Source organism: Physella acuta, unplaced genomic scaffold (assembly GCF_028476545.2).
Source record: "Physella acuta isolate Inbredline_101_S28 unplaced genomic scaffold, ASM2847654v3 ptg001078l, whole genome shotgun sequence".
NCBI lineage: Eukaryota > Metazoa > Mollusca > Gastropoda > Physidae > Physella > Physella acuta.
Genome location: NW_026732595.1, coordinates 242,012 through 257,516, shown reverse-complemented (window position 1 = coordinate 257,516; position 15,505 = coordinate 242,012). Strand labels below are relative to the sequence as shown.

The 15,505-nt window shown below is 36.8% G+C and overlaps 1 protein-coding gene across 1 annotated transcript in view; it reads right to left on the bottom strand.

Annotated features, from left to right (window-relative positions):
* The window catches only part of LOC131955557 (uncharacterized), a 78,457-nt gene that overhangs the window by 10,041 nt on the left and 52,911 nt on the right, over positions 1–15,505 (bottom strand). The window contains exons 3-28 of the mRNA XM_059319716.1: positions 14,288–14,418; positions 13,580–13,709; positions 12,614–12,694; positions 11,295–11,351; positions 10,508–10,603; positions 10,187–10,323; positions 9,549–9,753; positions 8,902–9,013; positions 7,882–8,036; positions 7,331–7,447; positions 6,803–6,987; positions 6,446–6,596; positions 6,165–6,299; positions 5,833–5,993; positions 5,478–5,570; positions 5,082–5,295; positions 4,722–4,832; positions 3,968–4,102; positions 3,189–3,521; positions 2,738–2,854; positions 2,472–2,573; positions 2,151–2,249; positions 1,391–1,571; positions 586–719; positions 334–408; positions 38–247 (exon numbers count right to left, since the gene is read on the bottom strand). Coding sequence (XP_059175699.1) covers positions 38–247; positions 334–408; positions 586–719; positions 1,391–1,571; positions 2,151–2,249; positions 2,472–2,573; positions 2,738–2,854; positions 3,189–3,521; positions 3,968–4,102; positions 4,722–4,832; positions 5,082–5,295; positions 5,478–5,570; positions 5,833–5,993; positions 6,165–6,299; positions 6,446–6,596; positions 6,803–6,987; positions 7,331–7,447; positions 7,882–8,036; positions 8,902–9,013; positions 9,549–9,753; positions 10,187–10,323; positions 10,508–10,603; positions 11,295–11,351; positions 12,614–12,694; positions 13,580–13,709; positions 14,288–14,418 — 3,657 coding nt within the window. The remainder of the gene's footprint in view (positions 1–37; positions 248–333; positions 409–585; positions 720–1,390; positions 1,572–2,150; positions 2,250–2,471; positions 2,574–2,737; positions 2,855–3,188; positions 3,522–3,967; positions 4,103–4,721; positions 4,833–5,081; positions 5,296–5,477; positions 5,571–5,832; positions 5,994–6,164; positions 6,300–6,445; positions 6,597–6,802; positions 6,988–7,330; positions 7,448–7,881; positions 8,037–8,901; positions 9,014–9,548; positions 9,754–10,186; positions 10,324–10,507; positions 10,604–11,294; positions 11,352–12,613; positions 12,695–13,579; positions 13,710–14,287; positions 14,419–15,505) is intronic.

The window sequence follows — 15,505 nt, the reverse complement described above, 5'->3', positions numbered from 1 at the left end:
AAGCATTAATATATTAGTATTACAATATTAGACATACCACACGTTTTGACAACTCAAATTCTTGGCCCACCGTCCCACCCTTTATGTTAGTGCCGGGTCGAAGCTCTAGCGCGTTGGTTAAAATATTTTTAAAGTTCAGCAGCGCAGCCTTGGGGTTGGCAGGGTCAGGGTTAAACTTCAGCTTGTCCACTCGTCCAACCATTTCCTGGAAAGTTCTGAAGCCCATCTCAGCCATCAAGCTTCGCACCTAAAGTTTAGATAATCCATTCTGAGTAAAACAGTTGTAATTTACAAGTCCATCAAAGATTTATTGAAGGGAAAATAAAACTTTACCTCCTCTGCCAGGAAAAATAAATAGTTGATGACATATTCTGGTTTCCCAGCAAATTTGGCTCTCAACTCAGGATCCTAGAGTGAAAAAAATTACTCTAAAGGGAGAGAATGTTTCAAGGGAGGTAACGTAAGCTTTGTATGTGACAAAAAATTATCCTACAGATTTGTAAACTGAAAATGATGTTTTAGGCTTTGTAGATGAAGAAAAATAGCATACAAGGTGTTTGTTTAACCACAGCTGGTTTAACTGACCTGTGTGGCGACGCCCACTGGGCAAGTGTTGAGGTGACATTTGCGCATCATGGTGCAGCCTAGAACTATTAAAGGTGCTGTGCTGAAACCAAACTCATCTGCACCCAGCAGAGCAGCGATGACAACATCACGACCTGGGAACAAGAAACAGCAACAATAACTTCTAAACTACTATACCAAGAAACAGCAACATTAACTTCTAAACTACTATACCAAGAAACACTAACAATAACTTTCAAACTAAAGAAAACTACTAGCATCTATATATATAATTCTCTTCTGGTATCAGTTAGAAAACAAGCTGCAAGCGCCTCCTTGCAGTCCCCTCTCTTTCTCTCTATCACTATCACTACCACCCCCACCCCACCCCCACATTGTCTGGTGAGCTGTGCTCACGCTGTTTACATTTTACAATCATAGAGACGGGTTTGGTGACGGCTATTAGGGGCAGATAATTTAGTTTGAAACGATTTTAAACTTAGAGGAGGTAACCAAGAGGAGGCTGCTTTCACGGGGGGGGGGTTAGTGTTTTTAAGCAAATATTTTCAGTGGCAGCATTGGTACTGTCAAATTCACAAATTATAAATTACTGAAAAGTAGAAAAAAAAAAACAACTAAATAGCGGTGTATGATACGCAGCGGGTCGGCTCGTATTAAATATTTAAGGCAACCATGACGTGCTTGACTTTCTGGTTGGACAATATTTACTCTTGCCATAAGTTCTATTAATAATCTCTTATTCTGACCCTCATTAGTAACCATGGATATTTTGTCTTTGTTGGTGACCACAAAGAGAAACACCTACCTGTTCTAATCTGCCCATCAGCTTGAAGGACGACCCTTGACCTCAGGTTGTTGAGTGTCAAGACCTGGTGAGTTTCTGATATCCCTAGTTCCCATGGCAACCCAGCATTCTTGATACCAGTCCAGCTGCTGGCACCTGTGCCTCCATCATGGCCAGAAATGACAATGTGCTCAGCTTTACACTGGGGAGGGGAGAGAAACACTTTACTGACAGGATAAGGAGGGGAGAGAAGCACATTACTGGTAGGATGGGGAGGGGAGAGAAGCACATTACTGACAGGATGAGGAAGGGGAGAGAAGCAATTCAATATTTAGTTTAAATATTTCTCTAGCAACATTCAGCAATTGGCCAGATTTCTGTGTGATAAAATGTTTAAAAATATTTGGATTTATCTTACTTTTACAACAGTTTACTAAATTTTAGATAAAAAAGAAGTTTTTATTAATGGATTTTAGTCATTCTATTTCATAGCACATTTAAGTATTATTTCACTGTTCACCTGTTTGGGAGTGTGTTTAAATCATATTTAAGCCAATGTTTATTCTGTTTTTAGGAAGATAAGTATCCATCCAGATCTTATGATTAAACTCACAGAAAGTAAAGGCACATTTGGACAACATGCAGGTTTCAATGTTTTGTAATCAAGTAGATAAGAAAAAAAAACTTAACCTCTTGTATCTCTTTCCTCAGCACCATTTATTCAAACTTTTAAGAACTTGCAAACACAATAATTTTTAAAATGAAACCAAATGTGACCAACCTTAGCAACACCAGAAGCAACAATACCCACTCCAACTTCTGATACCAACTTGACACTGATTCGAGCAGACGGATTAGCAGACTTGAGGTCATAGATCAACTGGTGCATGAATCAAATATTTTGATAAAAAACTCTCCTTTTAACAAATGTAATTTAAAAATTCTGGTCTGTTATTGTCTTAATCAATTCATTATAAATTTTTATAAAACAAAAAACAACTTTTGTGGTTCAAAATTTGTGAGGCAAAATCATGATTAAATTATTGTAAAAATGCAAGCTATATTTTTCTAGTCTACTCTTAAAGTAAAAAACTGTAAAAACCTGTGACAAGTCCTCAATAGAGTAGATGTCATGGTGGGGAGGGGGGCTGATGAGACCAACACCTGGGATAGAGTGGCGAGTCTTGGCTATCTCTTTGGTCACCTGCAAGTTCAGGTCAAACAAAAATCAACTTTAAACTCAAACTTTGAACAAAACACTGAAATAAAATATTTTACTCTGAACACATGTATTTTGGTTCCTCTTATTCACTGTTATATACCTACACATGTTACTTATATGATTATCTACACATTAGCCACACCCACCTTGTAACCAGGAAGTTCTCCACCCTCACCCGGCTTGGCCCCCTGAGCCATCTTGATCTGCAGCTCATCCGCATGTGTCAGGTAGGAGCTGGTCACACCAAACCTGCCTGAAGCTACCTGTAACAAACATTCAAGTTTCAGATGTTGACTAGTTTCATGCTCAGGTTAGGCTAAGTATCCAAACATTTCCATCATTTAAAAAAAAAAAAAAAAAGCTATAGGCCTACAACATAGTAAAATAGTTCAATATTTAGTGCCAGTTCTGGAACATAGCAAAATATATTCAGCCTTTTCAAGAATAAAGTGAATATTTACTGCCTGTTCTATACATGGCTAGATATTTGCTGCATGTTCCAGAACATAGTTAATTGTTTACCTCAAGTTCTAGAACACAGGTGAAGTTTGACAGCAAGCCCTAGATTATATGGAATCACAGATTACCACAACTCACCTGCTTAATCTTAGACCTTGCGTTGTACTCAGGGTCCTCGTTCAGGTACCTCTCGGGGTTCTCCCCTCCCTCCCCTGTGTTGGACTTGGCCCCAATCCTGTTCATGGCCACGGCCAGGGTGGTGTGGGCCTCTATGGAGATGCTGCCAAAGCTCATGGCGCCGGTACAAAACCTCTTGACGATGTTCTTGGCCTCTTCCACCTCCGTGATGTCCAGGGGTTTGTTGGCCCCCACAAAGTCAAGCTGACCTCTGAGGGTGCATTTTTTGGCACTTTCCCAGGCTGACTCAACAAACTTGTCGTAGGCGTCTTTGTTGTTGCTCTTTGATGCATCCTGGTGATAAGAATGATCAATAGACTCACAATAGAACTACATCTACAAAAAGCAGGAGCTTGAAGTAAATATAATTATAGCTTCATAAGACTTTATCGTGTAGCAGATTAAAATTGAAACAATGATGGTAAACAGTTTGTTATTCTTGATGTAATTAAAGTGCACCATAAGACAATAGATCTTGCCCTGTTATTGAGTACATAAGATATATATATATTTTTAAATACTTTTCAATAATAACCCTAATAGAAACATCTGAAACATGTATTATTTGTTTCTTAAAGAATTTTATTACATAATTGTTTTTGTTTTACCCTATATTTAATAAACAAGATTCTTTAATAATAATAAATGCATAATTATTGTTTACACATTCCCTCACTTAATGGTAGCTGGCTAACAATTGTAGGGGGTAAAATATATTTAAACTCTACATGTCAACTGACCTGCAAATTGGCGATGGTTGTGGGGTCGTTCATGTGTTTCTCTCCACCAGATCGCCAGTGGTAGTTTCCCTTGTTCATCACCAACACATTGTCGCAGTCGTGTAGCGTGTAGGCCAGGTCATGACGGTTGATGGCCTGAGGAGAAAGTCACACTAGTGATATTGTTCTTCTTCACACTTATTGTTTACAGAGTCAACAGGTTGACACATAATACTTGGTTGGAGGTAATAACATCCAACATAACAATTAAGAACAAAGAAGAAGAATGAATTGTTTCCAATATTGCCAGAAACATAGTCAGGCTCTTGCAGGGTGTGGACTAAGTTGTGAGACTTGAGGGAGACTAACAAGTGTAGCTGTTGGAGCTACTGATACTATATGCTACACAAACTGTTGTGATTGATTTTTTTACTGCAGCTACTGATACTATATGTCCCACAAACAGTTGTGCTTTAATTTTTAACTGCAGGTACTGATACTATATGTCACATAGAATGTTGTGAATGAATTTTTAACTATAATGACCGATACAAAATGTCACATAAATAGTTGTGCTTTAATATTTAATTAAAGCTACTGATGCTATATGTAACATGATCAGTTTTGTTTAAATATACCCAGTAAAGCATGAAAATAAATGTGTTTGAACCTACAACTTCAGCTAAGTTTTGAACAGTGAGAATGGCAGTTTTAGTCAAATAATTTCACCCAGCCTATACATTTCTAAAAAAAAATCTAATAAACAAATTGTTACCTCACGACCTAGAATCTCAAAGTTGACGCCTCCAACACGTGAGGGGGTGCCAATGAAACACATGTCTATCACCTCCTGGTCCAGCCCCACTGCCTCAAAGATTTGGGCACCCTGAAAGTTTAAAACTTAGTTAGCTAACAGAATAAAATTTAGTATTAAATGTTACTAGGCTAAAATAAATGATTGAGATTATAAAACTTTTTTTTAGGTCCAGGATGCAGATTAAGGTACGAATAAGTATAATGTATTCTATGTGCAGCTAAATTCAAACTGTTAGTATAGATCAGTTCTATTCCAAATTTAGGAAAACACTAAAAGTAGGAATGAAAAATGAAAGAAATAACCCAAATAAAACTTTACCTTGTAGCTGTGTAGTGTAGATATTCCCATCTTGGCCATGACTTTAGAAATACCACGAGCACACGCCACACGGAAGTTGAGGTAGATGATCCTGTCATTAAACTGCTCATCTATAAGTCCTTGTTGGCGAACTCTCCGCAAAAGTTCAAAGGTCAGGTAGGGACAAATGGCATCAGCTCCATAGCCTAACAGTGTGCAGAAATGATGAATCTCTCTGTGGGTAAAATCGTGGGCTTTTTAAATTGACTTTTAAAAATTGTATTACTATGGTATTATAATGTCTACAGAACAAACTAGTAATATAAACAATAGATTTAATAATATAAACAAAATTATTTAAATCGAGCTTATTTCATAACAGTAGCTAGTTTTAGGCTGGGTCTAAAACTTTCTTACCTGGCTTCACCTGTCTCCACAATCAGACCAATCTTCATCCTGAGTTTCTTTTCAATCAGGTAATGGTGTACAGCCCCCACAGCCAGCAGAGAACTGAAATACAAAATACAGGTTACAGGTGCTACAAGACAATATAAGTATACCATAAATTTAGACTACAGGTGGTGCTAGACAATGTAAGTATATTATAAACTTTGACTACAAGGGCTACAAAACAACATAAGTATACCACAAGGAAGGATTGATATAAGAGTGGAACCATAGCTGAAATACCAATCTCAGTGAAACAACACAGGACTAAGGCGTGACTGCAGTAGCTGGATGACATGACTGAACAGTTTTTCTGGCAACTGACCTGACTGGGACGTATTCCGGACCAGCTTTCCTGTCAGTCAGGATGATCAGTTTGAAGCCGTCCCTAGCCGCGGCCGCACTCTCCTCACAGATCCTGGTCAGGGCAGGCTTGAGGCCTAGGGCACCGTCCTTCACTGGGTACACAATGTTCACCTCCTTAGACTAGAGGGGGGGATGGTAGGAGAGGAGATTGGTAGACGATGGTTTAAATGGTTTTATTGTTGTGTGCATGGTTCACATACAAAAATGATATTTAAATTTTCATGAGCTGTGTACATTTTGACAAAAATTTAGGGTCTGTTTCAAGATGAGCAGTAAAAAAAAGCTGCTTACATTCCACTGCTTGTAGTCAATGTATCTGAGCATCTCCATGTCTGGCAGGGAGAGGATGGGCTGCTCCAGCCAAAGTCTCTGGCACTGTTCTGGGCCTGGCTCAAGGATGTTGTGCTCTGGGCCAACTGGACATGCCTAAACATTAACAGTGGACACTTGAGGGTAATGAGGCTAATTACAGCAAGGTGACAGTGAAGCTAAACACTATGAGGCCAAATGTTAAATTTCATGTTAATTTTAAAAAAAATATTTTAAATAAAAAAAAATTGAAGCTGACTTACAAGGGACATGACAATCTTCTCTCTGAAGGGGTCAATGGGTGGGTTGGTAACCTGGGCAAACAGCTGCTTGAAGTAGGTGAACAGAAGTGGGTTGAACTGGGAAAGGCAGGCAAGTGGGGCATCATTTCCCATGGAGCCTAGGGACTCTTTTCTGTTAAAGTTACAAAAGTTTGGTTTAGAAGACAAATCGACGTGTTGTGGAATTTAGACAAAATATTTTAAATAAATAAAAAAAGAATTTAAATTAAATTAAACATTTGCTTTATATTTTAAATTGCTTATTCTGATAATGACAAATTGGGTGGATGGGGGGGGGGGGGGGGATGTTACACTATTTAATGAGAAGGCAAGTCCTACTTGTCTCTGATCATGGGCAGGACAAGCCTGTTCATCTCATCCATGGTGTAGGAGTACAGGGAGAGCCTAGGGTCCTCCTCAATACATGAGCCTACTGGCGCCTGACGCAGGGCTATCTCGGAGATCTGGAAGTGGTCCTGCTGCTCTTTGTACACGTGTCGCAGCTCTGTCATGGTCAAAACGTGCTGTAGGACAGAAGGTCATAGGTCAGTTGCATTCGACCTTTTAATATAGGCGTGTCAGGCATTATGGGTCAGTTTAGTACAATACAGCCTGATAAAGTGTTTCCTTTGAGACTCGCCAGCATTTAGGACAAATGAAGTAGAGTTTATCTGTTTCATTGATTTCAGCATATAAAGAGTAGTGTGGTCCTGTATTTTCCCTTATCTGAGTCAGATACCCAGAGCTGGGTGGGCTCTGGGATGTTCTACAAACTCAAGTCTGTCACCCAAACTTGTGATGTTTCGAGTTAACAGTTGCATGCTCTACCCTCCAACTGCGCCATTCCACACAACAAGCTGGACATACCTTTAGCCAGTCACCAACTGGACGCAGCAAGGCCAGTTCACTTTTCAAGTCCTCGTCCTTGATGAAAAGTTTTTTCTTGGTGTCTACCAGCAGCATACGCCCAGGTTTTAACCGACCCTGAGGTTGATACATGGAGACATTAGAGACCAAAATAGCTTGAAAAAACTAACAGTTTAATAATGCAGAAACATGGGAAAGCACTCTATCAGCTTTTCCAACCCTATCTGCATAAGACCTAGAATTATTTTTACAATGAAACAAAGTAAATAATCCTTTAGGAAAAATAGCCAATAACTACATATATAAAAAATAAAATATAAATATATAAACAAATTTTGGTTTACACTGAAATAAATTCTTATAATATTTGAGTCCCAATAGAAGAACTTTAATACACAGAATGCCATTTTGCATAAATTCCCCTATGAACACACATTTTATATTATGTAAAAGCTTATTGTTTGACAAAATTTTTTACATCATTAATAGAAAAAGTACATATTTAAAAAAAAGATTTAAGCATTGTCAGCAGTTTGGGATGGATTACATACCTTTTGAATGACCTCCTCAGGCTTGCGGTCAGTGACACCAACTTCGCTGGACATGTACATGAAATTATCATTGGTCACATAGAACCGAGATGGGCGCAGTCCATTCCTGTCCAGGATGGATCCAATGTAGCGACCATCAGTGAAAGCAAGCAGAGCTGGCAGGAAGAGACATACAAATAGCTGGTTACTTCAGTAGCAAAATAAACAACCATTAGATAAATTAGTAAATTAAGGCTCTTTATTAAAATTATTTTTTGTGATACCTAGCGATAATATAATGATATGGAATTACAGAAGTAAATGGGTAAAATTTTAGCAATTTTAAGGATATTAAGCATCTTTTAGGCAATGCTCATACCTGGGCGATGTCTAAAACCAACATATACATAGGCCAACCTATGCATAAGTACAAATCTGGGCCACCCATAACATCAGCACACACCTGGGCCATCCAAAACACCAGTACATACCTGGGCCACCCTAGCACCAGTACATACCTGGGCCACCCAAAACATCAGCACACAACTAGGCCACCCAAAACACTAGTACATACCTGGGCCACCCTAGCATCTGCACATACCTGGGCCACCCAAAACATCAGCACAAATCTGGGCCACCCAAAACATCAGCACACAACTGGGCCACCCTAAACACCAGTACATACCTGGGCCACCCTAGCACCAGTACATACCTGGGCCATCCCTAGCACCAGTACATACCTGGGCGACCCAAAACATCAGCACACAACTAGGCCACCCAAAACACTAGTACATACCTGGGCCACCCTAGCACCAGTACATACCTGGGCCACCCTAGCACCAGCACACACCTGGGCCACCCTAGCACTAGCACACACCTGGGCCACCCATAGCACCAGTACATACCTGGGCCACCCATACCACCAGTACATACCTGGGCCACCCTAGCACTAGCACATACCTGGGCCACCCTAGCACTAGCACACACCTGGGCCACCCTAGCACTAGCACACACCTGGGCCACCCTAGCACCAGTACATACCTGGGCCATCCCAAGGCTCCATAGAGAAAGCACTCCACCTGTAGTAGAGCTTCTTCTCCTTGGTCATAGTGACATCATTCTGCCAGGCTTCTGGCACCATGGTCATCACAGCCTGGACAAGACACAATGGACAAGTGTCAGTGACATGTCACCTACTTGTGTCATCCACAAAACTCATGTTAGGAAATAGCGTCAGTAAGAACAATCTAAACCAATTTAGGTTTGTGATTTAAAGTGTTAGAATTATAGAATACCTCAGCCAAAGATATGTTTCAGTAAATGTAAAGACCTGTTTTTCAATGAATTTTAGGCCAGAAAAGAATTCCTCAGGCAAAGTTTTATGCCAGAGAGGAATAACTCAGGTAAAGACTCGTTTCAGCACATTTAATGCTAAAATACCTTAAGTAAAGACCTGTTTAAAAAAACGTAAAGCTAGAATACCTCAGGTAAATAGCAGTTTCAGTAGATTTAATGCTAGAATAAATAAAGACCAGTTTCATTAAATTTAATGCTTAAATTCCAGCAGGTAAATGCCTTTTTCAGACAATTAAATGCTAGAATACTTTAGGTAAAGATCTGTTACAGTAAATTTAACACTAGGATACCTCAGGTAAAGACCTGTTTCAGAAAATGTAATGCTAGAATACCTCAGGTAAAGACCTGTTTCCTGCCATACACAGAAACTCCAGTACGTTGTCCACAGACCCAGAGTCTGACATGCCCTCCTCAATGACCGGGTAGACCTTCTTGATTTGGTCACCAAAATCTTTACTGCTCATCACCCCCTCCCTAGCCTTCATCAGGTTACAGTTGCCCCTCAGTGTGTTGATCTCTCCATTATGGGCCAACATCCTGGGTGGAAAAAAAATTGTCTCTATAGCATCAGGCATCAACTAGATGCCAACATCCTGATTTTAAACATTAACAAATTGTTTCTACAAAAGACTTAGGTATTATCAAAGTGCCAATATCAAGGATAATAAGATTTTTTGTATAGCATCAGACATTAAACAGATGCCAGCATCCTATTTTAAACATTAATAAATTGTTTCTACAAAAGACTTAGGTATTATCAAAGTGCCAATACCATTATCAAGGATAAAAAAAATTATTTCTATATAATCAGACACCTACAATGTGTGAATATCCCAGCTAAAAAATTGTTTCTATGAAACACTCCAACTATACATTTGTGGGCGTGAATTCTCCCAAATCCCCTTTTATAGATGTGTGAGCCCCCATAAGCGCCCCCCTCCCCCTCACACTAAAGATAATTAAGCCTTACCTTTGTGGATGTGCACGCTCCCAGCTGGGGAAGGTGTTGGTGGAGAACCTGCTGTGGACCAGTGCCAGATGTGTCACAAACTCAGGGTTCTGGAGATCTTTGTAAAATTTCCACAACTGTTCAGTATTTAGCTGACCCTAAATAATAACAATAATAACACAAGGTGAATAAACTGCAACACTTTAAAACCAGAGGTTACAACAGATTAAACAACTACACTTTTAAATAACTATTGCTGTATTTCTACCACTAAACTGATTAGCCCTATACTGTGATTAGCACTATGGTCTGTAAGTCAAGAGAGTATTTCCAGTTATGTACCTTGTACACAATGGTGGAGGAGTTCATACTGCAGATGTAGAAGCGAAGTCTCTGTTCTGGGATGTGGTGGGATGCGTACTTCCGCAACATGTACACCTACGTGTTAAATACAATGCTTCAGTTAACTGCACAATATTTTAATATGATAGAAATTTTTTCTGGAAAATATTTAAATTTAAAAACCATTACTGAATATCTTTTTACTTTTTAACTTTAGGGCACAAAATGCTTACCAACAAGATTCAGTATGGTAAAATAATTTTTTTTACAAAACAAAACAATTTGCAGAAAAAACATTCTAGGATTGGTAGGAAATGTAATTTGGGTTAATACTCAGGTTTCAAGATCACGAATTTTTGGTCGCACAAACAACAATAAATTATGTAAACAAACTAAAAATAACTCTTGAAAAAAAAATTTGGTGCTGTTCGGAGCAAATGTGGTGGTGTGGTCCGGCAGTAGAGCACACAGTGAAAAACAAAAAGACCTAGAACTGACATCCCATTGTCTGCTGAATAACCCAGATGCCAGCAAGCTTAGATGGATGCCAGACACAAAGTGAAGGCAGACTAAAGGTAGCTGGGCATTGTATTGCCCACACAATCCTTGCCTACAGAAACAAATTCTATTTTAGCCCTAGACTGTATACCATAGGTCTCAATGCTGTAGACCTACGCCATTGAAACAATTTCCGGCAACACTATATGCACTTTTCAGCAAAAGCCACTTTACATATGAGTCAAGAACCAAAGAGTTGAAACATTTCTCCAGTAACAACAGCAGTTACCTGTCTAGCAAACTCCATCTCATCATTGGGGTGTCCATTAGCTGAGGCCACAAATACCTGTGGAAGGTAGGGGAGGGGGGAAAGGAGAATAAATTTTAGTGTTTTAAACAGGTTTGCTTTGTTAGGTGGATGGATATTCTGACAGATTCTTTATGTTATCAATATTTTCAAGATAGCTTTGTTTGGTTTTAAAAGAATTTGCACTTTTTTGGTAAGGTTTATAAATAGAACATTTTCAAGAAAGTTTTCATTAGTTCTTTTAAAATGAACGCATTTTATAAGAAAACTTTCTCCAAATCTATCAATGTTTACACAACCTACAAGGCACCCTTTTCTATTGCCAGGTTTGTTAAGATCTGAACATCTTCAAGAAACTTTTCGACATGAAACAACAGATTTAAATAAATCAATATCTCCCATTTACTCACTAAATAAAACAAATGTCCATAAAAACTCTAAAACAGATTCTCTAAAAGCCTTTAAAAATATCGTTCAAAGAATTTCTAAAATAAATGTCTAAGGACTTGTTGATTGCGCTAAACAACGGAAAAAATTAGATAATTGGTTGGTATTTTAAGCAAACATTTTATTTGTGCAAGGCACCCTTTTCTATTGCCAGGTTTGTTAAGATCTGAACATCTTCAAGAAACTTTTCGACATGAAACAACAGATTTAAATAAATCAATATCTCCCATTTACTCACTAAATAAAACAAATGTCCATAAAAACTCTAAAACAGATTCTCTAAAAGCCTTTAAAAATATCGTTCAAAGAATTTCTAAAATAAATGTCTAAGGACTTGTTGATTGCGCTAAACAACGGAAAAAATTAGATAATTGGTTGGTATTTTAAGCAAACATTTTATTTGTGCAACGCACTATTGATTTTTACATGCAAGGCACCACCCCCCTCTGGTCTCATCCCCTCCCTCCCAGGGCCAAACAGAACTTGTGAGACCAGAATAAAGAACAGATTAAATTTTTCATGAAAAGAAAATCCTATTATAGAAGATCCAGCGGGATTTAACGGGGAAAACATTTTTTAACTAGCGTAATTAAATCAATTGAGAGTTACTTCCCTTCACATTTACAGAAATGTAAAATGTGTAAAAATTTACATGTATATATAAGTAATCAGTATAAAAAAAAATTTCATTGAATTTCCGTCTTTGAAACAAAATATGCTTACAGCAGCTCTTGTCTGATTGTATAAACATTTACAAACCTTCAGGACTATCTTTAAATTTAAGAATCCTAATTACTTCCCCCTTTTCTATAGCAAACACTGCAATTCCTGTGTAAACAGCCATCAATATTTACCTGAAGTATAGCAGGCTCAGATGACCTGGCCACTTTGCCTATTATATCTCTGTTTACAGGTACTGTACGCCAGGTAAGGACCTTTTGAAAACATTTGTTAACTGTTAGCAACATTTTCTTTAAGTTTCAAATTGTTGAAAAAGATTTAGACAATGTCTTCAAATTGTACTACTTTTAGACCAGCTTTTAGACCAAATCATCAAAAATATTAGACAGAATTTCAGATTAAAACATCAAAGCATTTTGATCAATTTTCAAATCAAAACATCAAAACATTTAGACCAGCTTTTACACCAAATCATCAGTACTTTTTGTACAGCTTTTAGACCAAAACATCAAAACTTTTAGACCAGCTTTCAGACCAAAACATCAAAACTTTTTGTCCAGCTTTCAGACCAAATTATCAAAACATTTAGACTAGCTTTCAGACCGAATTATCAAAACTTTTAGACCAGCTTTCAGATCAAATTATCAAAACTTTTAGACTAGCTTTCAGAACAAATTATCAAAACTTTTTGTCCAGCTTTCAGATCAAATTATCAAAACTTTTAAACCAGCTTTCAGACCAAATTATCAAAACTTTTAGACCAGCTATAGACCAAATTATCAAAACTTTTAAACCAGCTTTCAGACCAAATTATCAAAACTTTTAGACCAGCTTTTAGACCAAAACATCAAAACTTTTACACCAGCTTTTAGACCAAATATTCAAAACTTTTTGTCCAGCTTTCAGATCAAAACATCAAAACTTTTACACCAGCTTTTAGACCAAATATTCAAAACTTTTTGTCCAGCTTTCAGATCAAAACATCAAAACTTTTACACCAGCTTTTAGACCAAATATTCAAAACTTTTTGTCCAGCTTTCAGATCAAAACATCAAAACTTTTAGACCAGCTTTCAGACCAAATCATCAAAACTTTTTGTCCAGCTTTCAGATGAAAGCTTTAAAAAATGTTAGACTCACCTGTAGACCAAAATCTTGAGCAAATTTTTCAAAGAGCGCCTGAGCTTGTGGGGCTGTGTCAAAGTCCATGAACATGAGACCTGTGGCGTACCTGCCCAGGTCAGGCAGCTCTACAGGTGGGTCCTGGCTCCTGGACATCATTACAAGAGTATTGGACATGGTCAACACAACATTCAATAAGGTCATCATCAACACAACAATCAACTACCTAGTTGAATGTTGTGTTGACCATGTCTAATACATCATCAACACAAGATTCAACTAGGCCTTTATCAACACAAGAATATCAGACATGGTCAAAACAATGGCATTAAACTATGTCTTTATCAACACTGCATTAAACTAGCTCTTTATCAACACAACATTAAACTAGCTCTTTATCAACACAACATTAAACTAGCTCTTTATCAACACAACATTAAACTAGCTCTTTATCAACACAATGGTATTGAACTAGGTCTTTATCAACATAACATTAAAGTAGGTCTTTATCAACACTGCATTAAACTAGCTCTTTATCAACACAACATTGAACTAGGTCATTATCAACACAATGGCATTAAACTAGGTCTCTATCAAAAAAACATTAAACTAAGTCTCTTTCACTAAACAGCATTACACATTTTTTTAAAAATCATAAATGGCCATATACTTTAAAAAATGCTGCAATCCCAATTGATAGGTGTTTTAGGACAACTGTCAACTTACCTGAGTTCTTTAAGCAGAAGTTCATGTGGAATGCTGGTGAGTACTCCAGCACCATCACCTGAATCGTTGTCACAGCTACACGCCCCACGATGCTCCATCCTCTCCAGCATTATGCGAGAGTCCTGTAGGACCTGAGGAGACCAGCAGGACATGTCAGACATTGGAGGACTATCAACATGAGAGGACTTCTATCATAATAGATCTAACGCCACTATCAACATGAGAGGACTTCTATCATAATAGTTCTAACGCCACTATCAACGTGAGAGGACTTCTATCATAATAGATTTAACGCCACTATCAACATGAGAGGACTTCTATCATAATAGATCTAATGCCACTATTAACATGAGAGGACTTCTATCATAATAGATCTAATGCCACTATCAACATGAGAGGACTTCTATCATAATAGATCTAACACAGAGGCGTATCCAGGTTTTCGTTGTAGGGGGAGCGAAAAGAGCAAAAAAAAGGCGCCGAATTTAAACACTTTCTATGTACGTGCAATATATATATATATATATATATATATATATATATATATATATATATATATATATATATATATATATATATATATAAAAATATATATATATACATATATGTATATATATATCAATATATCAATATATATATATATATATATATATATATATATATATATATATATATATATATATATATATATATATATATATATATATATTGATATATTGATATATATATACATATATATATATATATATATATATATATATATATATATATATATATATATATATATATATATATATATATATATATATATATATATTGATATATTGATATATATATACATATATGTATATATATATATATATATATATATATATATATATATATATATATATATATATATACATATATGTATATATATATCAATATATATATATATATATATATATATATATATATATATATATATATATATATATATATATGTATAATTACTAGCTGTATGTCATATCTTCGCTATGATGTAAAATAAATTGAAAGTAGCACTCTGAAGAAATAAGAAAAAACACAATGTAGGCCGACAAAACAAATATTGTATCAATCTAAAGAAAAAACAAACAAAATATACACACACTACAACCAAAAACACTGAACGTTAACACACAATCTGTTTTGTAATTCTTGTAAAAAAATTTCTTACATAATAATTCCTGGGAAATT